At 55.3% G+C, this 25,863-nt stretch overlaps 1 protein-coding gene across 1 annotated transcript; it reads right to left on the bottom strand.

Moving 5' to 3' along the window:
• Positions 1-2,349: 2,349 nt before the first annotated feature.
• Positions 2,350-23,499, bottom strand: Aspg (asparaginase). The gene is made up of 16 exons (XM_028764556.1): positions 23,312-23,499; positions 17,761-17,869; positions 16,695-16,806; positions 15,264-15,389; positions 14,265-14,348; positions 13,386-13,512; positions 9,933-10,045; positions 8,747-8,929; positions 8,520-8,633; positions 7,898-8,008; positions 6,721-6,816; positions 6,234-6,397; positions 4,779-4,865; positions 3,423-3,522; positions 3,128-3,184; positions 2,350-2,509 (listed from the first exon to the last, which is right to left on the bottom strand). The coding sequence occupies exons 1-16, from the start codon at positions 23,391-23,393 to the stop codon at positions 2,462-2,464; spliced, it is 1,713 nt and encodes a 570-aa protein (XP_028620389.1). The 5' UTR covers positions 23,394-23,499; the 3' UTR covers positions 2,350-2,461.
• Positions 23,500-25,863: the final 2,364 nt, after the last annotated feature.

Here is a 25,863-nt window from a genome sequence, read left to right as displayed (position 1 = left end):
GGAAGAAGCCACTGTGCTCTAAGGAAACCTCTAGCCTTTTCACCGATGGCGCCGTCAAGTTTAACTGCATTTGGCTTGCAGAGTGAACTAGTGAAGGTTTTTGTGTTTTGTTTTTACAGTTGGGTCTGCGGCCTCAGAGAGAAGCCGTGCCTTCTCGGAGATTCCCCAGCCCTTTCTGCGTGTAAGTCTGAATGTGGAGTCAGAGGGGCTGGCATGGAGGACTAGGGAATATCCTCAAAGAGGCACACACTACTTAGACTGGAAGTCATCTCCTGTCTCAGTGAGAAACCCTGAACAGCAAGACAGGAAAACAAAACAAAACAAAACCAACCAACCAACAAAACCCCAGCAAACGTGGGCACTGTGCCTAAGAGAGGACTTTTGGGTGCCCTGATGGCTCTCTTGCAACAGGAAATACAACCAGAAGGGTAACTTTGCAAGACATCACTTGTGGGTGGGGGTGGCCTGGAGGGTCTGATTATAGAATTGAAAACTCTGGGAAAACATGGAGGGTGTGACGAAAGGGAGATGTTCCCGAGAGATAGCCCTGGCAGCTTGCTCGGAGGAGCTGGAGCCTCCCTAGAGGGAAATTACCAGTGTGCAAAACAGCAGTGAGCCTTGCCTGCTGGGGGGCAGGGCTCAGCCCTCCTCCCCCTGTGAGGAGGGCCATAGGGTTCCCCAGCTTATCCAAACAGGAGTCTGGTCTGAGGGCCGCCTGAATCACCTTAGCTCTGCATGTGCCAACAGGGGTCCCCAGTGTTCCTGCAGCAGCCAGTAGATGGAAGGACGCCCCAGTGCCCTTCTTAGGAGCCTGAAATGAACAAGTGTCACATCATGGATCATGCTATCTTACTTGTCTAAGCCACTTAACTGTGACTCTCAGAGGGACTTACTAACGTGGCACCTGCCTTCCTCCCAAGCTTTCTGGACAGTGCCTTTGAGGCCAGTCCAGCATCTGTCTGGTGTAAGGTTGCATCCTATCATCCTTGAGGAGCCTGAGAACCGGCCTGGCTGCCAACCCTTGTAGGAGTTCCTCTTACCTGCCCAACTGCTGACGCCCCCATATCTGCAGAGCCTGTATGGCTATCTGGGGAAACAGGGTTAGGCTTCCAAAACTGGCAGGCGGGGGAGTGGGGGTGTTTCAGCAGAACGAGGAAGGGAGTCACCTTGGCTTGCACAATCTACTGAGTTCGGTACATCCCAAGCAATGGCTCTGCCAGTCTCTTGGGGGAGAGTGGGCCCTGGGGTATGCAGACACCAGGCTGAGGTTACCCTCCACACTGTCCTCAGGCATATATATGTCCGACAGTCTCACCACCCTGCCCTGGAACCTAGAAGTCTCAGGCTACAAGTAAAATCAAGACCTGTGGACCCTTGTGCCCTGTGGTGCTTCTCCACCCACTCATCAGGGATTCGCTGAGGTGTGGGGCAAAGGCTTCTGGGCCCTGCTGTCCTCAGGTGGTGTTACCAGGTTGTGCAAGGTATGAGCACACCCGTCTGGGTGAGGAGCTGGGAAGCGGCCAGGGCAGCGTTTGCAGGAGCCTGGGAACCAGGCTGAGGAGCCTGAGGTGTGGGGACGGGAGCCTCAGCCTGGCTCACCCAAATGGCAAGGGTCAGCTCTTAGGGTCGCATTTGTCCACCATCCTCAGGGTGTAAATTCTCATGGGGCCTGGGTGCTTTCAAGCCCTGTCGAGGGGCCCAAAGGACAGATGAGTATCCCCATGTAGGCCCAGGGAAGAGGGCGGCTCCTTGCTCCTAGCAAAAAAGGGCAAAGGCTGTATGTGGCAGAGTAGGTGACAGCGTCTCACACCTGAGGGACTGAAGTCTGGAGAGGGTCAGGCCCTTGTTAGATGTTTGGACTGAGGGCTGAGCAGATGCCTGCTTCCTAAAATCCCAGGATGCCCCAGTCAATGCCTGCAGCTGCTCACCTGCGTCAGGATGCCCACTTGCTCACCCTGACAGGATCCTTAACTTCCCAGCAAGCAGCCCAGGCCACAGAGGGTAGCAGGTTGAGAGCTGGAAGATACGGTATTCCCGCCCCCGCCCCCACACCTGAGGACTATTTGCCAGAACACCGGGATTTCCTGCCACTCCTCTTCAGCCCCTGGCTGCCTCAAAAAGGTGACTGAGCCCCAGAAGAATCAGGATGGGGCCAGAAGCTGCCAGAGGGGATGGAGGTGGGGCAGGGCAGCTTGCTCAGGCCCTCCCCATGTCACCCTATCCTGACATGCCAGGCCAGCGTCAGGATGATTGCTTCAGTGGACTGCTGTCTGCTGTAGAGGTGGCTCTCTGCCCCACAGCCTGAGGCCTATTCCCCATATGCGTATACAGTCACAGCCCGCAGACCCATCCAGGCCAAGGAGCAGCTGTCCCAGCAACTTTATTGACGATCTGCTCAACAAAGACCTCCAGATTGTCACGCCAACAGGCTGGGAACCGATTCATCAGAAGATATCCCAACTTAGGGAGGATGAGTCCGATGCTCTGAGTCAGCTCCTGGGACACGGGGCTGGAGGAGATAACAAGGCTGGAATAGAGCTGGTTTCTGAAACTCTTCACCCGCTACAATGATGCTAACATAGTAGCCAGTCAGCTGGTATGTGTCTGAGGTCCCTGGGGCAGTAAGGAACAGCTCTGACTGTAGCAGGTCGGGGCCAAGGAGCATTTCCTGGGAACAAGGTCTGCTGAGGACATTCAGGGGACACAGCCAGAGGTAGGGCTTCCCCTTCTCCACTCCAGGTGCCCTGTGTTTGGAGTCCAGGCAGTCCCAGGAGTTTGGGAATAGCCCACCCAGTCTCAAAACTCCAGAGCAATGGGGATGGTTGTCAGCTGGGAGCAGGCCTGGGTCTTTCCAGTCACTCAGTTCAAGACTGGGTAGGGTGAAGGTCTGAGATGGGCTTCTCCTACATGAAGCCCCAGCAGCCTCTATCTCCAGAAGACCGTGCGTACTCTAGGGGTCCCCGAGAAGGGCTCTGGATGACCTGTCTCCCATAGTCAGTTCCTCCAGCTGCCTCCAGAATTGGCTCTGGGATACCAGGTGCCAGGATCCAGTTGCAAACCAATGAGAGTTCACTGAGGAGGTATCAACCCAGCCTAAGACCTAGTGGGTCTGGAGCTGGGCACTGACCCTGTCCTTAAAGCTCTGTAGCAGGGCCACCACATCTGCATTCCCAGCTGCTTCAGCCTGCAGGGGAGAGACACCTGTGGGGACTCCTGGGCTGCAGCACCCAAAAGCCCCAAAGCCCCAATGATCAGTATGGATGCCCCACCCTCACCCTGGGGACTGGTTGGGCACAGGAGTTGGGTGATCCTAAGGAAAGTTATTTCTCTAGGAGGATGGGCAGCTTCTGGTCCGGGATTTGGGAGGGTAGTTGAGGAGCTCCAGGAGGCCTGGAGAAGAGGGTACAGGAGGCAGCACTCACTACTTCCAGGGCACTGTGCCCATCATAGTCCAGCTGATCCAGGTCAGCCCCAGCCTGCCACCACGCCCTCAGGCCTTCACTGTCTGCCCTTGATGCCAGCCTGGGAGTTGGAGGAGGGGGCGTGGAGAGAAGCTATCAGAACCTGCTGGGTCCCTCACCTGCCTACCTTCTGTATGTGTCTCTCCCAGTACCCTACGTACTCTTACAAAGACAGCCCTAAACAGCTGACCCAGCAGCACCCAGCCCTGGGGCAGGAGTCTAAGCTGCGGGCAGGCGGCCTGGAGTCTGGTTTCACCAATGGGGTGTGACTGTGACTCAGGTCAAGGGCATGAGCTCACACACTTCACACTACACACACACACACACACACACACACACACACACACACGTGCACCTGTGAGTATGCACACACCCACCCCCTGCCAGTTTCATATTTCACAACACAGACTTTGTGACGTGTCTGGCCTGTCTCAAAGCAGAAGGAAGTAACGACTGCCAGTGGCTACAGAAGGGAACCCAGGAGTTCAAGGGTCCAAGTTAACCCTGGACTCTGGTTGGGGAAGAAGTGGCAGGGGGTGTCACTTTTCCTTGTAGAGGAAGGTTGGAGTGGACAGATGTCTTCATCCTTCCACAGTCTGCATTTCTACTCTGAGAGCCAGGCCCCACCCTGGGTAAACTGAGGCTAGAAGAGACTCTCAAATAGTCCCAAGATTCCTTCCTGCTCAGGAAGACATAGTCCCCAGATTGTGCTGTATCATTTCTGAGGTGGATCATACTGGAAGCCAGTTCACTTATACTGGTTCCCTATACCTCAGTCCAGCTAGCAGCTCAGGTTAGCCCAGCTTCTGTAAAACAGAGTCCTTAGGGATGGCTGACTCTAGACCCCATTGCCTCTACAAGCAACCTTTATCTGTCCATCTTGGGGGAAGTCAGCAAATAGCACTTTTCCCCTGGGATACTGCAGACCAGTGTAGGGGCCTGAGGCTGAGGCTGAGGCTGAGAGTATCCCAACAAGTCACTCTGAAGTCTCATGACAATCTCCAGTACCCAGGATAAACACTGCATGATAGTACCCAACCCCAGGTGTCACAGCCCAGATCTGTTCTTCTCTTTCCGTCTTTACTCCTCCTACCCCCATGCCTATCAAGCCCACAGCACAGTCCACCCCTGCTGGATCGTTCTGTTGGGTACTCCTGTAACAGGTGTGAGGGGGATACTTCTGTCAGCCAGGCCACCATATGCCGCCTGGGTGTGGGCTCCCGCCTCCTCAGCCCCACCCGGTGAACCTGGTCCTCCTAGCAGCCCCACTACCTTCCTGGACCCTACGGCCCTTACATTCAGCCGCTCAGACATCACCTGCACAGCTCTGTCCCAACGTCCTCCAGCTCCTGGGGAGACAGGCGAGCCCCAGCGGCCCGCAGCAGCTCAATGACACTCTGATGCCTGCCATGAAAAAGGGCTGATTGTCATTGTGGCCTGGATCCTGTCTCATTCAGTTCTCAGAGGGGGGGGGGGGAGGTTGGGGGGGTCAGGAAGTGCCCACCCAGACACCCACAGCCTAATCCCTGACAAGGACTGTCCCCTGACTCTTTGCCCAGGCTAGGGTGTCATCTCATTGTCCAAAGGCCTCTATTCATCCAAGGTACCTTCACAGGACGTCCCAAGTCACAAGGCACTAATCTATGGCCTAACAGCTCGAAAACTGCACACCCCAGGAGGCCTCCCTGCCTCAGTTAAGAGCAGCATTCCAGACACATTCAGTCAGTCCATTCTAGTGTGTCACACACCCGAAGTGACCTCTGTCTGCTCAGACCCTGGATAGGCTCTGGGGAAACCAAGTCAGCTGTGTCTCAACTCCACCCTTGGATATAGGATAAGGAACATGATCAGTGGGGTCTAGTTGGGCGGGAGCCATTTCCTGAGGCAATCTAGCTAAACCACACCTGGAGGGGGAGCTGCCTGCTAGGGCAGGGCTGCTGTCAGCAGGGCCAAGGTAGAGCCTCCCAAACCTGTTTTGAAAAGGAGGCTCTGCCTCAGCACCTCCAACCCAGGGTGGGGATGTCTCTGGGGAGGGACCAGGACTGGACACTACCATCTGATATTCCTGGACAACTCAAGCACCCCACTTGTCTAACACCCCAGGGTCTGCGGGCTGTGTGCTACTGTGAGAAGCCCAGAGGAAGCTGCTCTGGTAGAGATGCCTCTGCCAGGCTGCCCTCTGCCCCTGCCGCGCTACGCCGAGCTGCCTCCACACGGACTGGCAGTAGAGGTCACAGGAGAGGAAGCACCCAACTCTGCTGACACACTCTCTGCACCTAATGCTGCTCTTAGCTCCAGCGTGGGGACACCAGTCGGACCCACCATGTGACCGCAGCCTTCCTGCATGAGATCCAAGAAGCTGGCAGGCTTGAGGGCACCCACGGGGTCCTGTCTCGTTTCCCTCACAGGGTATTGGGCAATGCCCAAACACCCACAATTTCTTAGCGTTTCCAGGGCAGAGCCTGGCAGGCAGGACTGGAGAGAATGGGTTGAAGTGGATACCATTCCACATGGGGTGAGGGCCTGCTGGGGATCCTCCACACGGGTCATCTGTGCCTGTCATAGCTCCTTTGCAAACCCCTTTTCTGCCAGACCTTGGGACACACGGATGACAGAAGGTCACCAGGAACTCCTCACACTTTGTTCTCCTTTCCTAGACACTGCCAGCATCTTCTGAGGCTGCCTCCTCCATGAAGCCCTTCCAGATTGCCCCACCGTAATAGGCCTCCGTCCACCTCCTCATGCCCACTGCAGCACCCAGGCCACTGGTACCTGCCCTTCACGGCCAGCAGTAGTGGGCTCTGACCATCCTCATCGCGGGCGTCAGCATCCACACCCCTCTGCAGCAGCATGGTGACCACGCCAGCATGCCCCCTCCGTGCAGCCAGATGCAGTGGGGTTTGACCACGACAGTCCTTCAGATTTAGATCTTTGCCCTAGGATGACACCAAGGGAACACAGCCTCAAAACAGGGATAGGACAAGTCAAGTGAGCCACCCAGGGGACTGGGAAGGATGAGAGTGGGGTTCACAGGGCCACCCCCTCCCCACAACTTCCAGAAAAGCACTTGGACTAGTATGCAGGCCCATTGCCCAGTATGGCTTAGTCAGAGGGTCACTGAGACCCTGGGGAGGTATTCTGCGTGTGTGTGTGTATGTGTGTGTGTGTGCGCGCACAGTGTCCCACCTGCTAGCCTGGAGGTGCCCGTGTGTGTGAGCAGTGTCACGCCTGTTAGCCTGGCCCCTCAGTGGGAACTCACCAGCTCCACAAAGGTCTGCAGAGTGTCCAGGTCACCAGTATGAGCTGCAGCCAGGGCCAGGCCGGGCAGCAGAACATCCTTCATGGCATCGGCCTCCTGATGGGAAGGGAATGGTGACATCAGCTACTGCCATGCTTCGGGGCACTGAGTATTCATGGGATAAGAACAAGCAGAGCTGGCAATCCCCTGTCTATGTGAACCCGTCTCCCCACAAGGTGGGGTAGGAGGTCTCACCGCAGGAGGGAAGCACCAGAACAGCCCCACTGGAGGGCTCTGGCAGGAGCCCTCATGCCCTGGAAACAAAGACCAGGCGACCACCCATTTTCCTCTATCTGCTGTCTATGCCAATGACCCCTGAGATCTGTTTCATTTTCTGCCTCCACTGCAGACAGGATGAAAGTCGCAAGTCATTCCTTGAGAGAGCATGGGAAATGGTATAGGACACCCAACCCCTCCCCACACACACTGGAAGGGCCTGGGTGCACAGGTATAACAACATTCCTGGAAGTTCTACCGTCCATCCCACTGCTCAGTTGCCCAGGGGCACTCCAAGGGCCCAGGAAGCCTTCAGAGTACCACCTTGTCCAGCGTCCATGCTGGTGTCATCACAGCTTCAGGCCAGCGGGGCCCCAGAGGGACAGGAACCTCATCACGCAGACGCCCTAATGACAGGCCACGCCCACAGCCAGCATGGAGTAACTAACCAGCTGGCTCATAAGCTAACTGCAGGGGCCACTTGCTGGGCTCCCGGTCCTCGCCCCTGCGCACTCAAGTACTGAGGGCGGAGGGAAGCTCGGAGATTAGTCTGCATTCCAAGGTGCAGCTGTGTGGCCTGGGACCCGCAGCTCAGAGTCCTGCAGCTCCATCAGTCCTGACTCTTCAGCACCCAGATTAGATGTCATCCTCACCTTCCTTAAGCTCCAGTTTGAGGCCCAAGCCAGCAGGACATGCCCTGACCACAGCAGCCCCTGCTGGCCATCCTGTCTCTTATATCTCCATACAACAGACAGTCCCTTTCCTGACTCTTGCCTTGAGATCTCTCCAAATCCTCACCATTCACCCCAGACCTCTGGAAGGTCCTAGTCCTCCTCCTAGGCCGGAATGACAGTGCAAGAGATGGCAGATTCTGCCATCCTCCGAGTGTGTTCGGACCCTGCCACCCCCACACAGTTGGTACCTGGCTGCCACTCATACTGAGAAGCCACGCTACCCTGCAGCCCAGCATGCCATCCTGCAAGCCATCTCTTGTAGGCAACGTCATCTCCCCACGAAGATCCCTGGCCAGCAACTAGAACAGAAGGATACAGAGGCTGCTGGGCTTAGCCAGCACGGGACCAGGGAGTCCAGACTAGTTAGGACGACCTGGATTCCAGGGCAGGGAGTCGGGCCTGCCGCAGGTCTGACACTCCACCTTTGTGACACTTTGCAAGGGCTTAGTGTGACCCACAATCCCCACAGAAGGCTAACACTGCCTTCCCTTCCTACAAGCTCTGGGTTGTCTAAGACCTCAGCCAGGGCTTGGCAGCCTACAGGCCTGGAGCACTGTGTGTGTGAGTCCCACCTGGGAAGGGGGAAGGAGGGTAGGGTGTCAGGAGCAGTGAGGGAGGGGTACTGAACTGGTACTCTGAATAAAAGACTCCCCAAAGAAGGGTAAGGTATGGTCTGGAAGAACTGGGTCAGCACTGGACCTCTCTTCCCTTCCACTTCCAGAACACACAGATCCACCTTCTGGCCCTCTCAGAAGTCAGCAGGTGTTTGTGTGCACACAGGCGTGCTCCAGGTCCCAAGGGTACACCCACCTTCTTCCGGTCATTCAGGCTTAGCTCTGGCTGGCCCAGCACATAGGACAGTTTGGCCAGGGCAGCCTCTGATGTCATATCGAAGCCCGAGACTATGCCAGCTCCTGCCATGGCCTGTGGGAGAGACAAGCAGGCCAGAAGAGGGGATGGCTCAGGGACCCCCCCAAGCAAAGGGGAAACAGGACCCAGATGCCCCTCCTTCCCCTAGGCCATCTTTGTACCCCTACCATGCCAGATGCATAGTCGGAAGTCACACCCCCCTGAAGGCAATGGGTACAGTTGACAATGATCAGGCCTTGTTCAGCTGCTACCCGAAGCTCCTGTACTAGGTCTGGCTTGGTGGGCCCATTCCCGGAGCCGAAGGTCTCCATGACCACACCCTTCAGTGGGGGCTGGAGGAAGGTCCGGACCTGGGCAGGGAGCACAGATTTGGGGAGTTCCAGCTGGCAAGAGCAACAAAGCTTATCCCAGGCTTCCCCCATGTCTGATTTCCCTCTCAGGGTAACCTGGCTCTCTTCAGCTGTGGGGAAAGCTGAGTCTCCATATTCCCCCAACCCCCTCAGTGTTAGCCTGGAGAAGCAGGGCTCCTGACACTGAGAGACCCTCAGAATAGGCCCTGCCCAGACTCCTCTAGGCAGGACAACTACATTTAAGGACAGAAGACAGTTTTGTGTCCTACCAGCATGTCATGGAACAGGTAAGCAAGACACCACAGATATTACAAGAACAGCCAATTCAGAGAGGCTGAAGAGAGGAAGCAAGAGAGGGCCAGCAAGCACAAGAAAAGGCAGAGAGAGATGCAGCAGTGGGCAGGGTGGGGGGAGTACCAACAGGCCAGCCTGAGCCAGAAAGAAAACAGGAACAGTAGAAAGCAGAGTCCTGGGGACACACCCAGCCAGCCCCAAAGTGGTATCCTAAGGGTGGCACCAGGTATCTACACGCATCCTCACGGGGCCACACGCATCCTCATGATTCCACACGCATCCTCACCTCACGGGTCCACACGCATCCTCGCGGGTCCACATGTATCCTCACTGGTCCACACACATCTTCACAGGTCCATACGCATTCTCACCGGTCCACACACATCCTTATGGGTCCACATGCATCCTCCCAGGTCCACACGCATCCCCACGGGTCCACACGCATCCTCGAGGGTCCATAAGCTCACACTCAGCTTAGGTTAAAGCCTTGCACCTTTAAGCAGTCAAGACTTCAACCCCAGGAAGAGTAGACCCCAGCTAAGAAGGAAAGACTGCCCAAATGGATAAGCCGTGGTTCTGTGCAGACCTTGTCCTGAGCAAGGTGGGGGCAGAGGGAAGTGAGACCATTCTACCAGGAAGCTCTGGGAGGCATGAGGGCCCGGGAGCCATGGAGAACACTGCAGGGCAGAAGGTTCTAACGTTTCCCTACCAGGGAGGCGGTAATCCCAGGGTAGAGGCGCAGCAGGCCTACGTCAGGTTCCATGCTGCTGTGGACCACCAGATGGTTCTTCCCGCTGGCTTTCCGTACCAGCTCTCGGTTGACTGAGGACAGAAAAAGGTCTCCATGTGTGCAAGCTGCAGACCACGGACAGCTGAGGCCCCAGCCCTCCTCCAGTCTTTCATGTCCGCCCTCTTTCCTATCCTCCCCCAGGAATCAAATCCTTTCAGCCCCGTCTTCCTCAGGCCGGTGGGTGCCACATTCCACGGCAATCCCGTGGCCTGGGGGTGATGTCAGGAGAAAGATGGAAGGCCAAGCGGCGGGCGATACAGGTGGTGACAAGCAAGACGGAAGGGGAAGGAAGACTCCCAGATAAGCCTGACGAAGCTGAAGAAAAGTGTGTGGGGTACGGACTGGCCTGTGCCAAGGCCGGAGTGGCAGTCTGCTAGTCCCAGAGGAAGTCCAGTGGCACCCTCTGATCAGACAGTCTAGCTTGTTGCCCTCTTGCTGAGTACTGGGTACATAAAAGTATGCCCACTGGCCACAAAGTCAATTAGTTGATCTTCTCAACTGGTACCTTTAAAGAAAGCGAGCCTCCATCTTACGTTACCCCCCAATTCAGGGGTCCTAGTAGAGTCTATCAACCCGCCCACCCCCAGGCTTAGTAATGGCAGAATCCCAGGCAAAAAGAAGTTCAGGGAGGGGTAGGAATATGGGATCAGCATCTGTTGAACAGAGCTATGTCCGGGGACCTTCTAGAGGAGTAACTGTCCACAGGGTCAAAAGCCAGTGTGAGTTTATACCCACTTATCACTTGAACTTCATGAATCCTGGGCACCCAGAAGCCTCCAGCCCAACAGAGGTGGGATGTTGGTGGCTTCCCGGTACTAGATCCTCTAGTCCAGCCTAGGAAACCTGAGTCCTGGAGAGGGGAACGGCACCCTTGAGGTGCTAGGCACAGAGCCGGGACAAGACCACAGCTCCAGGTACCTCCTCCAAGACTGCCCACCCTTGCTGTCCTCCTGACCTTATACCGTGGGAGGGGGTCATGAACTCGGGAGGTCTGCAGACAGAGCAGCCACGTGTGATAATCAACCTGACAATATTATGGACGCACACGGAAGGGTGAGGGCTGGGGGCGGGGCGAGAGAGGGAGCAGGGCCCTCAAGCAGCCGAACTGTACGTCCGACTGGCTACAGCATCCATCAGCTGACACAATGGTAGTGTGAGGGGCCCTTTAATTTAAGGACCTGCATCTCAGCTGGGCAGACAGATAAGGCTGGATGGTGCGGGGTTGCTGCCATCAGAAGAGTTATGGCTGGCGAGGGGGTGGGGGTACACAGAGACAAAGGACCACTCCATGGCCAGCCATCCTCCTGATGAGCCAGGAAGTCTCTCCTTAGAATCTTTAAGTCTCCCCCGGCCCCTCCCCGCCACACACACACAAGGACTCTGGGGACATAAAGGGAAAGGCAGCAGTGACTAGGCCAGGCTGTCACCTTGGTCCTTTAACAGGCCCTGCTGTGTCCCAGGTTGAGAGATCAGTCTCACTTGGTAGTCTAATCTGCTCTTAGCCTTAAAGTCTGAGGTGGCCCTGCTGGTTCTGGGAGGCAGGTAGCTCCTAAGGACAGCGCTGGGCGCTGAGTTCCACATGTCTGTGTGTCAAAGGTATGGAGTAAGACCCCAAGGTAGTGGATAAGATGACCGGGGGTGCCTTAGCAGTGGGGTGACTCCTCCCTCTGTTCCTCTGCTCTGGAGGCTGGGAGGCTTCCCTGCAAAGGCAGAGTGGAAGGAGAGAACTAGCGAGGAGGACAAGGGGGAGATGGCGGAGGTACACAAGGATGAACAGAGCCAGCAAGGCCTAGCTGCCCCCAGGTACCGTATCCCTGCGCCGGTACGGAGCAGGCTGCGCAGGTATGGCCTAGATCCTCCCTGTCTATCACCAAGGATGGTACCCTGGACCCCTCACCTCCCAGAGGGTAAATGAAGAGTTGGTGGCAGCCCTCGGGAGGCCTACATCACGTGGTATCATCAGGGCTCTGTCCTATGGAGAGCTGGCAAGAGGCAGGCACATGTATGCAGGAACCCCATACCCCACGCCCCACAGGCCCTAGCAGACACACCCTAAGCAGAACCCAAGATTTCTCCATACGAGATGTCAGAACCGGCTGGGCAGCCTGCCGAGAGCAAGAAGGCGAGGTGCAGGTTCCCACACACCCACACAGCACGATGGAGGATCAGGATATTGGGCTGGGACTGGGGGTGAGCCTCAGCTCTGGGCCAGAGAAGCTATACTGGGCTGGGCTAGGCTGGGCTGGGCTTGGAGGCCAGGCTTTTAGAATCAGGGTGAAGGCCTATCTGCCTACAGGAAAATCTCCAACCCTGAGCCCAGATAAGGAATGACTCAGGCTTAAGAGAGCTGAGCTACAGAGCCCTGTCCCCTCCCTGGGCCACTAGTGCCACCACCCAGCATGGGCTAATAGCTAGACAATCATAAGGCACCATCTAATGCAGGCTCTTCAAAGGCTTCGACAGGTCCAGGCCCCCAGATAACAAGTGGATCTCTGCCACTCCAGAGACTTGAGGTTTTCCCTGTCTAGCTAGGGGAGAAGGGAAGGCTTTTAGGAAGTAGCCCTGCCATCTCTGGAGGTTCTCCTGAACCTGGAACAGCTTCTGATGCCTCGGAAGAATACCAAGAACCTGCAGGTCCCAGCAATGCCGTGTTCCACCCACAGGACTTGCTGTGCCCAGGCAGACACATAGTGTGGGTGAGGGCTGCCTCCACCCTCCCAGAGGGATGGGATGCTGCCAATCACCCTGTCAGACAAGAAGAGCTGCTTTGGCTCTAGAGTAGCAGCCTGACCTGAGCATGCGCACCAAAGCCTAGTCCTACTAGGTGCAGGAACCAGAGCCGGAGCCTGCATCTCAGTTATAGGCAGGTCTGGGGCTGTGTTCAAGAACCTGGGACCAGTGGGCAGTGGGGGCACTTGCCCCAGGATCAGATGGCTGTTCAAGGCTCCTCTATACCTGGTTAGGACAGGCCAGGGAAGGATCAGGAGACAGTTGCCCTGAGTTAAGAGAGACAGAGGCCCTTAGGAGAATATATAACCAAGATGGAAAGCTACGGGTCATTAGAGTCAAGGTCTGACTGACATTGGAGTCTACTCTGCACTTGGGGTAAGGTGTGTCTAATCCCCTATGGAAGCTTCAGGACCAGGGCCCTCTGGGACTCCTAAGAGCCATGTTAGACCACAAAAGGCTAGGTTCTAAGAAGACCCGATGTGTATGGTAGAGCCATAGGCTGTCACCGAGAGGAACTTTTCAGCTGATGGTTGTGTGAGTCAGACTCCCAAGTGCTGAGCCTGAGCTCACCATGGAGGTCTCCCACCTAGGCACAGCCCCCAGGACCCCCGTTCTCCTCGCTGAGCTCTCAGACCCCCTTACTTGTTACATCTGCGCCCACAGTGGCTAGAGGGGGCAGGTTAGGGGAGCAGAAGGCTGCAAACCTCCGAGCGTCCACCTTGGTTGTCCGATTGCCCCGAAAGAGCTGATTCTGGAAGAATAGGCAGACCTGTGGAGGGCAAGACAGCAAGCAGCTCAGAGCCTGCCGGCCCCCTGACATCCAACAGCTCTCCCAAGCCCACACAGCATCCACATACTAAGCCTAGAAGGTAACCAGCAGCCAGGTTCCCTCCCAGCCTGCCAATACCACCAAGTGAAGACCCAAGTCCCCTGGGGCCCAGGAAGCCTGGCACTGAACACACAGAGGGCTGCAGGAAGCGCTGGCTGGCTGTTCGGCCAGCACCTCTCCACTGGTGCTTGTATTACTGGTATGAGGAGCCAGGGACTCCAGAGACTCCTCTAAGGTGAATGAGGTTGGGGGACCACCCTTGACCTGCTTGTTTCTCTTTTGTAATTCCTAACCCTGACCTCACCAATCTCCAGTGAATAGCTAAAGACAATGCAACTCCTCGCCTGGCCTGTGAGGGGCAGGCCTGTGTCGTCTTCCTGTTCTGCCAGGCGAGACAAAGAGCCCATGAGGAAGGACACAAAAGACTCCAAGCCTAAGGTGGATACACAACACAGTGTAGAATATCTACGACATAAAACCTGGCTGCTGACAGGGGTGTCAGCGTGGAGGGGGCGGGGCCTTCCTTCCTCGGCTTTGTCAACTCCAGGTTTTTCACAGTTGTATTATTTGGGAGGGTAGGGACAGATGATGTTCCAACCTCTGGCCCGCGGGTCCCATGTGTGCCATAACCACAACCCTGGCATTCACTCCCCACCCTCCACCCAGACCACACATGCAGCCAGGCCAGATACCTCAGGGATGACGTACTGGCCAGCCATGAGCAGAGCCCCTAGCAGGTTCTCACGGCCGTCGCTCCACAGTGCATGGATAGGTACCTGGAGACAGGGCAGAGAGGCGGCTGCTGTCGCCTGGGGAGTCACAACATACCCAGATCGCTGCTCTAGGCAAACCGCTCAGGCCCAGCTGGGCTGAGGAGTCGAGGAAGGCCTGGGCTTGAGGAGTAGGGTCTGGAGATACTTAGCCCACTCCCAAGGCTGCCAACCACAGGCAAAGTCTGCACTGGGCTCCTTGACCTATCCACTTGGTTGCCACAGAAGTAAAGTAACCAGTAGACACCCACGTGGAGGATGGTCCCCCAGGTTATGTTCAAAGGGAGGGACCCAAATGCTGGCTTCCTTGGCCTCTAGCCCATGGGGGATTCTGAAGGGTTTGGGTAGGGTTGCCTCCAATGGTCACCCATAGCTACAGAAAGCCCTTTACTCAAATAGAGTTGTTTACTATGGCATTCCATTGGCTTTGGTTTGGGTGAAGGTGTACTAGGTTAGGGCCAGAGGAAGTGATGTCATATGTAAGAGTTGAGAGGGATAGCACCAGAAAGAAGAGGAACAAGAGCGGGGTGGAGGAGCCTCCTGAGGAGCTGCTCTGTGTATCTACCATGCTAAGTCTTGGGTGGTGGCACAGACATGAAGTCCAGCAAAAAGAAGAGGGAGAAATCTCTACATAGGAGAGCTGTAAGCGGGTAGGCTCTGAGTATTCTTGAGACATTAATGGGTAAGACCTCCAGGAGCCCGTGGGCCCCTCGCTTCAGGAATTGGTAGGAGCTAGCTCATCCAGACAGTTCAGCAAGAGTGCAGTGGGTAGGCAGGGCCAACTCCTAAAGTGTCTACACACACTAACTGGTAGTACGCAGCAGGGATGGTGCCAGGGACAGTTGCTGAGGAGGAAGCACAGGGCTGGCCACGGCCTGGCTCTGTGTTCTCCAGAGGTCTCTGACTCTGGGGACGCGTTACCTGGGCACCCGTGAGGATGACCGGTTTCTGCAGGTTTTCCAGCATGAAAGAGAGCGCTGAGGCGGCAAAAGCCATGGTGTCCGTGCCATGGATGACCACAAAGCCCTGGTACTGTGTGTAGTGTCTCTGTTGGAAGGAATGAGCTCAGGACAGGACAGGTCTATCCACCACAGGCCTTTTCCTGAGGACATGGCGGCAAGCAGGTGTCTCCTCACAGGCCATGAGAAAGAGTAAAAGCCTGGGATGTTGGCTGAGGGCTGGGTGTGGCACTCTTTCATTCCCCCCACCCCCACAGGCCATCTCTGGAGTCTCTGCCCTGGGGTCCTACTCTGTAGCTTGCTTCAAAAAATGTGAGGATGAGGGCCCCAGGGACTCTAGCTCCCCAGAGTTCCATCTGGCGCCTCCCATGAAGGATACTCTGTCCATGATGGATACTCTCTAACCATCGCTTCCGGGTGACATGCTGGCCAAAGCTGTGGCTGCCAAGACAACAGTTCTAAGGGCTAAGAGGTTCCATGAAAGACCAGAGGAGCTAGGCAGTCTCACGGAGCAGTGTGCCCTCTGCTGGCCATGTGCGGTACAGCTGCTTTGCTTCCCAGCTATGAAGGGCACCAGGCTCCATGCCCAGAACACCTTCATGAGCTTGAGGTGTAGCTTACCCTGCTTCATGACAGAGTACCACCAACCAGACCTAGCCTGGAGACTAATCAGGCTAGTCTGTCAGTCACAAGTGAGGAAGACTTCCCTGGGAAATGCGGAGCCCAGATTACCCTATTCAAGACAGCTGGGGCTTCTTAAGGGAGGCAAGTATAGCTATGGCTGCACCTGAGAGCGGGATCATGGGAGAAAAGCTGAAGAGAGGGTTAGCTCCAGGGTAAAGCAGCTGCCCTCGATGCTACAACTACCAGTACAAGAGACTGTGATGGAGGATTTGGTGCCAAATCCACTGAGAAGCAACTCTAAGGTTGGGATGGGGGTAGGCGGGTCAGATCCACAAAGCTACTCAGCTTCCACATATCCCACCACAGTGCTGACTGGAACAGGTCAACTGTATGAGCAACCAGCCTCTACTCGTATGACAGAAAGAGCATCAGACTGTGCAGTGCGTGGCCCAGGACCCAGCCCTTTCCCGGGGCTGCCATGTAAGTTACTGCCACGTCTCACGTGGACACAAACTCTATCACGAGCCCATAGTTACTCAGTTGCCCATAGTTCCCTCATAGTTGCCCAGTGTTCCGCAGGAGGCCTGCCCTGCCCGCCAGTCCTGCCCACATTTAGCCCCTCCCACACCATAACTTCCCCCAGGATCTACCTGATGTCCATACCCACCTTCCAGCCCAACCCAGCTTTCTGGACCCACCCACTCCCCATAGCCCCGCCCATGGCCCTACCAGTCCCACACTCTGCCCTGCCCACGCTCCCACCCTCTACCTCTATGGTTTGGGCAATCTGAACCCACTCAGTGATGGTCATGTCACTGGAGTCGAAGAGTGGCTGGCACTCCAGCACCGTGTAGATGATCCTCTGGTCAGGACTGGCCGGGCTGCAGGAGGCAGAACCTGTCTCCCATTCTGCCTTTCTCCTGATCCAAAGCCCCACCCCCAAAGCGGTCTCCAACTGGGGTGTGGGGCGGGGCTGTGGCATCCTGGGAGGGGCTGGGGTGTGGCATCCTGGAGGGGCTGGGGTGGGCGGGGCTGTGGCAACCTGGGAGGGGCTTCGGCATCCTGGGAGGGGCTAGGGTGTAGGAGGGGCTGTGGCTCTCTGGGAGGGGCTGGGGTGTAGGCGGGGCTGTGGCTCTCTGGGAGGGACTGGGGTGTAGGCGGGGCTGTGGCATCCTGGGAGGGGTTGGGGTGTAGGCAGGGCTGTGGCTCTCTGGGAGGTGGTGTGTGGAAGGGGCTGTGCCCCGCAGGGGCTCAGTGTGGAAGGGGGCTGTGTGATTACTGTAAATGGGCTCCCCCCTCGCTAGCCTCACATCACGAGTCCGAGCCCAGCCTCCCTTCCACCTCAAGTTCCATGGACAGACTGCATCTCCAAGAGGTAGACAAGCTAACCTTAAGCAGTGTCCCCACACTAGCTCAGAGAGAGGTCATGTGGAGCAGAAATCCACCTCACTCGGCTATGAAGGGTATAAGGTAGCTAGGGCAGTGAGGATACACAAGATAACCAGGAGAGGCCACCTGGTCAGCCCAGCCTCTTCTGATAGGGACAGGGGCATCCTTATCATGCTTGCTGGGAGCTTCCTTTACTCCCACCCTTTCAAGCTCAGAGCTTACAGCGAGCAGAGGAGGAAGGTCAGACAAGCAGAGTACCAGGCACACCATGGTGCACATGTCCTCCTCTGGTACAAGGCAAAGGCCAAAAGTCCATGATCTCAAGGTGTCAGAGATGCTTGTGCAAATGGCTCACACGGAGGTCCTGACAGGACCTGCCCACCCTTTCAACCCTAGGATAGCTGCACATCATCCCTGCCACGGGGCCTGGAAGAATATTCACTCACGGCAGCACCAGCGTGTCCTCAGGCAGGCTGTGGGCCCGGGCATACTCCTCGTCGTGGAACATATAAAGTGTCCTCAGGACGGCAGCCAGGCCTCTTCCAGGTACCAACACTGTGGGCAGAGTCCAAGTGGAGTGTGGGCTCCAGATCAGGGCCATAGCAAACACAATCAAACACCCTTCCCTCCTCCTGGGTGTCAGGCTCTGGACTAGGGCAGGGCCCAGGCTTCAGCTGGACCAGAGAAGACTCTCATGGATGTCACAGGCTGGGAGGGCTGGGCCACAGCTGCCCCTAACTTAGGTAGCATTTCATCTGGAAGCTTTGGCATCCTCCCCTGGAGCTGACTCCTCAGATTTCTAATCTTAAACCCAGACGATCCCAGAAGCTCCAAGCACCAATGTCTACCCTGTCCTGCCTCTGCTTGTATCATATGTGTCTGTCCAACCCACCAAGAGGGATCCGTGGGGCCGGGTCCTCTCCAGGCTTTGACCCAATGGCCAATCCTACCCCCACCCATCCATGTGCACTGTCTACCCCACTCCCATTTCTCATCTATTGGGTACTTGAAGGTCCAGCTTGAAGCAGTTCCTCTAGGAAGGCATCTCTGATGCCAAGGTCATAATGCCCTTCTATAAGCTCCCAGAGAGTATGGACTGTGTACAGCTTCTCCAAGGTCCAGTTCAGGCACCCTATCCTCGTCCCCAAACAAGGCCCAGTACACAAGAACCCCAACCCACCCTGTAGCATTAGTATCTGAGGACCCTGGATCTGTCTGGCAGAGGCTCCCAGAAAACAAGAGTGAAGTTCCAGCCGTCGATCTTTGCTGCCCTCTGCTGGCTCTGTGACCTTGGGCCGATTGGGTAACCTCAGACACAGTCGCTGTACCAATCAATCCCCATGGTGAGAGCATGCCTGGGCCCTGAGCACAGCAGTAGAGGCTCATGAGACCTCAGGAGGAGGCGGAGGTGTGTCAGTTGGGGGTGTCACCTGGTCACAGGACAGCCTCTGCTGGATGGATTCTTTTCTGTCCTTCAACAGACTGGTCCTTTCTCAGCACTGGACGGGCACACTGTGCCCGCTACCAAGCCCTGACTACAGGAATCAGCCTCACTTGCTGCAGGCCAAGGGACCTTTATCCATTGGACTCGTTCTCAAGTATTATCCCATGCCCCCTCTCCAATACCTGGCCCCTCCTCCAGTCACAGATCCAGAGTTTCTTTGACGTGAGACCCTGTGCTTATTGTGGGGACACAGACACCTCTAGGGACCATGAGGAGGAGCCCTATCTCTGGCCTAGCAGGCTTTCCTTCCCCACTCCATACCACGCCTGAACCAAGCTGCCAGTAACTCACCCCAGAAGGGAGGGCTCAGCCCTCGGCATCCCCTTAAGCAGCCTGCAGACCTGCTGGCCCCAGAGGAGTACCAGCCTCAACTAAATTTGATGCCACCTCCCTCACCCTGATGCCAATAGCCATGGAAGCATCCACCCTACCACCTGACCAGGGGCCTACCTTCTCCAAGGATGCTCTTGGCTGCATCCTATTTCTTGGGCTGACTATAAGGACACTTGAGCACTCCAGCCAAGCCCAGGTCCCCTGATGCCCCCCCCCCATAGTAACATCTCTCCCATCTCCCCTGCTCTGATATCCTCCGACTCCTCTGCTGCTGCTTGCTGGCCCTTCACTGCTACAGGGTAGCTCAGACTCCTGAGAACATGGTCACAAACACAGATCCGATGTACCTCTATGCCCCGCCCCCAGGTGCAGGTCAGGAGCCTGCAGAATCTGCAGCTGACAAAGCTGTTCCCCACCACTGCCATGCCTCCAGCTTCACTAACCACACCCTGATCTCCAACACACCCCTGGCCTGGTATAGAGTCCCTAAAACTGTCTGCTGTCACTGTCACTGATGGAAATGTTTGGTGGACTGGGCTCAGAAAATAGAGGAACCCTGTATGTTTAGTCAGCCCCATGGGCCTCCAGAGACACCCTAGGTGTGACCAGGACATCAGCCTGCCTCCATATTTAGGAGCTATCCGACATCCTTGTCTAAGAACCTGCAGCATTTGGCTTTTCTGAGAAAGTTTTTGGAGGTATGATTGTGTAAAGTACCCCGGGAGGGAGAGAAGAGGCTGGGTTTTCACCTGTGTGTCCTTGTAAGAAAAGGCAGGCAGGGGAGTGACACACATCAGAGGCCATATGGCAGTGCAGCACACAGAACAGAGGTGCGGTCTCATTACAGACAGGAGGAATGTGGCCTCAAACCAAGGACCCTGGCAGCCACCAGAAGGTGGAAGAGGCAGGAAGACCGCTTGGCTGTTAAGGCCTTGAGACTTTAAACTTTGCCTCCAGAAAGAGGGACGGGTCCTGAGGCTTTCAACGCTGAATGGCTGGCAACCCCAGGACACTGAGACTTCCACGCTCATGTGAGTTCCCTTGACAGCAGATGGCACTGGAGCATCTATAGATACTCCAGATGGCAGTTCACCTCCAGGGAAGGGGATGTGGGGGGTGTACTTAGGCGAGGGACCTGTGGACATGTTTGCATCAGGCAAGATCTTCTGTCTGCAGCTGGACTATTAACTTTGACCATGAGTAATGGTTCCTGGAGTAACCATGGGCTGGACTGAGGGGGTACAGACCCTGGGAGCCCCATCTTAAAGGGGGGGCATCTGAGAAGCATTAAAACCAGCCAAGAGAAACCTAAACTCTCCTATGCTTTTCTTCCTGGAAAGAAACTATAAAACTTGTTATCACATGACAAGATCCTAGAGAAAAAAATAAAAAAGTGTCACAGAAACAGCCAAGGAAGACAGGGCCTGAGCTGCCAGGTATGACCAGTTTTCTGGATTCCATTTAAATTAGAACTTTTTGTGATTTCTTTTTCTTTCTTTGTTTTTTGTTTTTTGTTTTTCGAGACAGGGTTTCTCTGTGTAGCCCTGGCTGTCCTGGAATTCACTCTGTAGACCAGGCTGGCCTTGAACTCAGAAATCTGCCTGCCTCTGCCTCCCAAGTGCTGGGATTAAAGGCATGTGCCATCACTGCCCAGTGATTTTTTTCAGTATTCTAATACAGGCCTTCATTCCCGATTGATTCTGATTTTATAAGCTGCATCCTTTTCCCATGGAGGAGATCCCCCCCCCAAAAGCGTATAATCCTGGGGAGCTGAGCCCCATCCTTCCTGGGAACTCCTGCTGGCCTGGCAGTGGTCACACTGGGCATCATCCCACCTCACTAGACTAGGGCTGGCGCCAACTGTGACCACGGGGCAGGGAGCAGCCTTGGCTACCCTGTGCAGAAGCTTAGCTCCCCTGTGGGAGCTGTAAGGAACGACTCCCATGGGCAGCAGGCAAGAGGTACCCTAGTTAACACAGGAAGCCCTTGGGTGCTCAGGTGTCACTGAAACAAGCCAGGGACCAGGCTTGGGGTCACTGAACACATGTTGTTTTTTTTGACTTGTGACATTGCATTAAACCCTGAAAGAGGTGTTGAAGAGGTGAGGTATGCCGTCACCTCTGTCCTCTCCTGCCTTGGCAGGGTTCGTCACACAGTGTTAGGCACTGTTTACCAGCAGGTACACGAGCTGTTTCAACAGCGACAATCTAAACAGCTTCTCTGTAGCGGAAGCCACCACTCCCACTCACAAGGGGCCAGGACCCACATAAAGCAGGGCCAAGCTGGTTAATCATTCATGCCCATGGGGCCGTCCAGGGCAGGCAGAGCCTACAGCCCACAGTTCAGCAACCCCACAGCAGGGCACACAGGGCTGCAACATGCCTGAGCCCCAGGTCCCACAGCAGGGCACACAGGGCTGCAACATGCCTGAGCCCCAGGTTCCAGGCTTAGGCATTACCCAATTTGTCTTGCTTTGGGTTCTGCCTCATTTCCAGAAACACTTTCCCTTTATAGCAAGCCTAGGCGCCCACTCACATCTATCTGAAGAAAGAGTGGCTTCAGCCACCCATCAGGAAAGCCCAAGGCTCTAAGACTTAGCACTGGCCACTCATTCATGTGTGTAGATCCCCCTCAGGGTCATCAAAGACCAGATCTCTTTTCTAGTTCTCCCTTGTCCCTTGAAAACTATGCCCAAGGCTCTTTAAAGTTGCTCTAAAGAGGGAAAAGGGTCAGTAGCTACAGGCCATTGGGTCCAGTGAAGGCTATGGGGGTCCTATCAAGGCCTGGAATGGGTTCTGGAAACAGCTGGTCCAGGGAACAGAGCCCTCCACTTAGAACCATACTGTCCTGGCTGCTGCCTGTCCTTTACCAGGGGTCTGAAGCCTGTCATCACTCTGAGCTCCTTGAGTGGAGTGTCTGCCACCCTGAGGAAGGGACTTCTAAACCAGGGCAGCTGCCTGTGGGCTCCGTCTCTTTCCAGGGCTTGCATATCCCAGAGCAGGGAGCAGGTTCCTAAGGGTCCTAGAAGGTCTTTACCTTCTGAAAACCCATACCTTACTGATTTGCAGCTTCAAAGTATGTGTTCCACTTTTCTGGTCCATCATGCTCTTCTGCCCTCTTAAGAGAACCATAGCGCACGCACGCACGCACGCACACACACACACACACATCCAAGGGGCATGGGACACAATGTCACCATAGGTGGGTCTGTGCTCAGAGTCCACTGGTCCCTTAGCTTGGATCATACCAGTTAGGTTCAACAGGTCTGAAGTCACCCATGTGTCAAGTCGAGAGGGGAAGCGTCAAGAGAAGGGGCAAGGTCCCGGTGCATAAGGCCAGCCCCTGTTCTAGGCAGTTCCGAAGCCTCCTCTCTAAGCTGTGTGCTGAGTTCCTCTCTCCTTCCCTCACACTGCAAGTCCTGGTCTGGCCACACTTCCTCCTCAGCCAGCCAGCCGCTCCTACCAGGGGCCTATGTTCTCCAAGGAGCCCCCTGAGAGTGGCCCCAACACAACCCAACACCATACACTGTGCCTACTGGCATAACTGACCCTCTAGAATTCAGCTCCTTAATGGCTGTCATTTGTCCATCACTCCAGTGAAGGCCAAGCAAATTGGCCATGGCCTCACCTGCTAGTGGGGTGTCCTCAAGGGCATTCACCAGGGGATCTCAACCAGAGGCAGCAGAATGTATAAGAGGACAGTCTTCCAAGACCCTGATCCTGGTACCCAAGCTCCTTGAGCACCCAGCTTGGCCCCTAGGAAAGCTAAAGTGTCTCTGCATGGAGAGAACAGGCAAAATAGCTCTGCCTGAGGCTGTGCTAGTCCTCGAAAAAGGAAGCTGCCTCACCCTAAGGGCTTACACAGGCCAGAGGGTGTGGAATGCTCCAGCATCCTTCCCAGAGCCCCAGGCATAGAACAGAGCAGTCTTCCGAGGTCCCTCCGAGGTCCCGGCGTCTGGTGGCTTCGGGGATACTTCAGGTCAGGAAGAGTTGCCATGCCCCTCACCCCTTCTATGATCTGGGCTCTAGATTCCCAGCCACCAGAGCTCCCTACTGGAGGAGGAAGGGTCCTGTCTCCCCTTGCCGCCAGAGACAGCCCCAGAGTTCCCAGTGCCCCAGCCCTGAGGCTTTTCTGCTTAGGGCTCTGGGACACAGACTCACCTCCGCCTTCGCTCCGCATGCCGATGGTACCTCCAGTGTAGATGGCCAGCAGCCGCCGCTCAGGTCCGGTAGCACGCGCCATGACTGGGACAGTGGACTCCTCAGTGAGGACAGAGCCAAAGGGAAAGCAAGACCGGGAAGCGGAGGGGCATGCAGGGTGGGGCTTACTGGAACTCTGGGGCTCCTCTGGTTGGTGGGAACTGAAGATCCGAGGTAGGCTGGACCTGGGGTGGAGGAGGAGTCGCCTTCAAAGTAGAGAGCGGGACACTTGTAAAGGGCAGGAAGGATGTCTGCTTGGGATGGGCTGAGATCGTAGGGGGTGGGGCCTCAAAATGGGGCGGGGTTTTTCTGGGTTTGCTTCACCTAACTCAGAGGCCAGGGACTTCCAGAATGCCCAGTCAGGGCCACTCTCCAGTCCTGGTCTAGACCCTCTCCACAAACTCCTTGAGTTTCTACGGGTCAGGACTCACTTGTGATCTAGAGGCACCAGGAGGGCAGGAAACTCCAGGAGCAGGCTCCTAAGAGCTGGGTGACCCGGTTGCAGAGATAGCACACCTACTGTGCTCCTGAACGTGGAGCAGACCCAGCCCTTCAGAGGGAACTTAGTACCACCCCCAGGAATGTTCCCTCCCGACTGCTTTAGGCAAAGGTGGGGCTGTCTCGATGGGATGGTCCCTCCCTGCCTTGATTATTTGTTGGGAGCTCAGAGGTTCAGAGGTTGGGAGATCGGATCTCAGTGGTACAGGTTCAGATCCTTCTGGAACCTCTTTTGGGGACACATGGTAAGTTCACATAACGTTCACACCAGTGGGGCAGGAGCACTCACAGGATGGGGTCACTGGCTCAGGAGGGAGACCAGGGGACACTCTAGAGCCCTACTGTGATCAGCCTGCAGAGTGGTTAAGCTGGTTTGTCCTAACCTGACCTCTGCTATGAGAGGCAAGGGTCCCCGGGTGGTGGTGGCACACACCTTTAATCCCAGCACTTGGGAGGCAGAGGCAGGTAGATTTCTGAGTTCGAGGCCAGCCTGGTCTACAGAGTGAGTTCCAGGACAGCCAGAGTTATGCAGAGAAACCCTGTCTGGAAAAACAAAACAAAAACAAAAAGAGAGGGTGGGGCAAGGATAAGTAGAGGATCTACTAGGGTGGGCATCAGGGAGTGAGGGCTGGTCTCGGGATGTCACTGTAAGTAGGTGGAGGACCATGGTGTTGAGAGGGAAGTGAGTGAGCAGTGAGTGTATTGGGAATGTGTATCTTGCTGAAGGCAAACACCAGCTCTCTTGTCAAGCAGTTTTCCACACTGTGAAGACAGACTAAAGAACATCAATTTATAAGGAAGAAGGACGATTAGCCAGCATGGTGGTGCACACTTGTAACCCCAGCAGTCAGAAAGCTGAGGAAGGAAGACCGAGCCAGGCTACATAAATAAGATCCTGTCTCAACAAACCAAACTGGCATGTGCATGCTTTTAATCTTTAAACTGGGGGTGGGGTAGGGAGCAGAGGCAGGCTGGTCTCTGTGAGTTCAAGGTCAGCCTGTTGTGTAGAGGAATTTTAATCCAGCAAGGCTGCTCTGTCAAGGGATCACATCCAAAGACCTAGGTCTGTGTGATTTGGCTAGAATATAGACATGCCTTTAATCCCAGGAGACAGAGGCAAGTAAATCTCTGAGTTCAAGGCTGGCCTGGGTAGTATAGAGCAATTTTTTTTTAAAAAGATGTATTTATTTATTTATTATATGTAAGTATACTGTAGCTGTCTTCAGACACACCAGAAGAGAGCATCAGATTTTATTACAGATGGTTGTGAGCCACCATGTGGTTGCTGGGATTTGAACTCAGGACCTCTGGAAGAGCAGTCAGTGCTCTTAACCACTGAGCCATCTCTCCAGCCCATATAGAGCAATTTTTAGGTAAAGAAAAACTTAGGACCTGACATGGTGGTAGGCGCCTTTAATCCCAGCACTCAGGAGACAGAGGCATTTGAATCTCTGAGTTCTAGTCAATTCTGCTCAGTCAGTTGCCTTCAGTGCAGTGGAGTTGAGTTCGTGAGTCCATGCAGTTCAATGCAGGTGAAGCCAGAGAATAAGAAGGAGCCAGAAGATTAGAACAGATTGCCAGAGTTAGTTTGAGGTCAAGCAATTCAGCGAGAAGTCCAGAGAAGCCAGTTTGAATCAGCTTGGAGAGGAGTTGACCAGCCAGCCAGAGTCCAGAAAGAACTAGGCAGGGTGAGCATATTCAGCAGTAAGCCTCTGAGATGACCATTATATCAGGCAAATAAAGGATACGTTTACACTGTCGTACATATGTAGTGAGTTTGAAGACAGCCCAAGCTACAGAGAACTGGGTGGGATGGCCTGGTGACCTGAGTGTGGTCCCTGAAAACCACATCGAAGTGAAAGCAGATGTGGTGGTCCTAACATCGCTACACTGAGACTAGAGATGGAGACAGAATAATCATCCGGAAGCTAGAAGGCCAGATATCCCCGAATATGTGGCATGGTGGAAACAAGAGAGGCCCTGCCTCACGAGAATGGAAGGAAGAGCCAAACCCT

The sequence above is a fragment of the Grammomys surdaster genome, unplaced genomic scaffold (assembly GCF_004785775.1).
Source record: "Grammomys surdaster isolate TR1022 unplaced genomic scaffold, NIH_TR_1.0 144, whole genome shotgun sequence".
Lineage (NCBI taxonomy): Eukaryota > Metazoa > Chordata > Mammalia > Rodentia > Muridae > Grammomys > Grammomys surdaster.
Note: the sequence above shows the minus strand (reverse complement) of the source record. Positions and strands in the feature narration are given on the sequence as shown.

Bases quoted from the DNA above. Each gene is read 5' to 3' on its own strand.
- Aspg (XM_028764556.1), bottom strand. From the start codon at position 23,393: ATGGCGCGTGCTACCGGACCTGAGCGGCGGCTGCTGGCCATCTACACT. The intron at 8,930-9,932 runs GTAGGGAAACGT...CTCCCTGCCCAG, and splicing joins CTGGGATTACCGCCTCCCTG to GTCCGGACCTTCCTCCAGCC. The intron at 8,634-8,746 runs GTAGGGGTACAA...TCTCTCCCACAG, and splicing joins CCGACTATGCATCTGGCATG to GCCATGGCAGGAGCTGGCAT.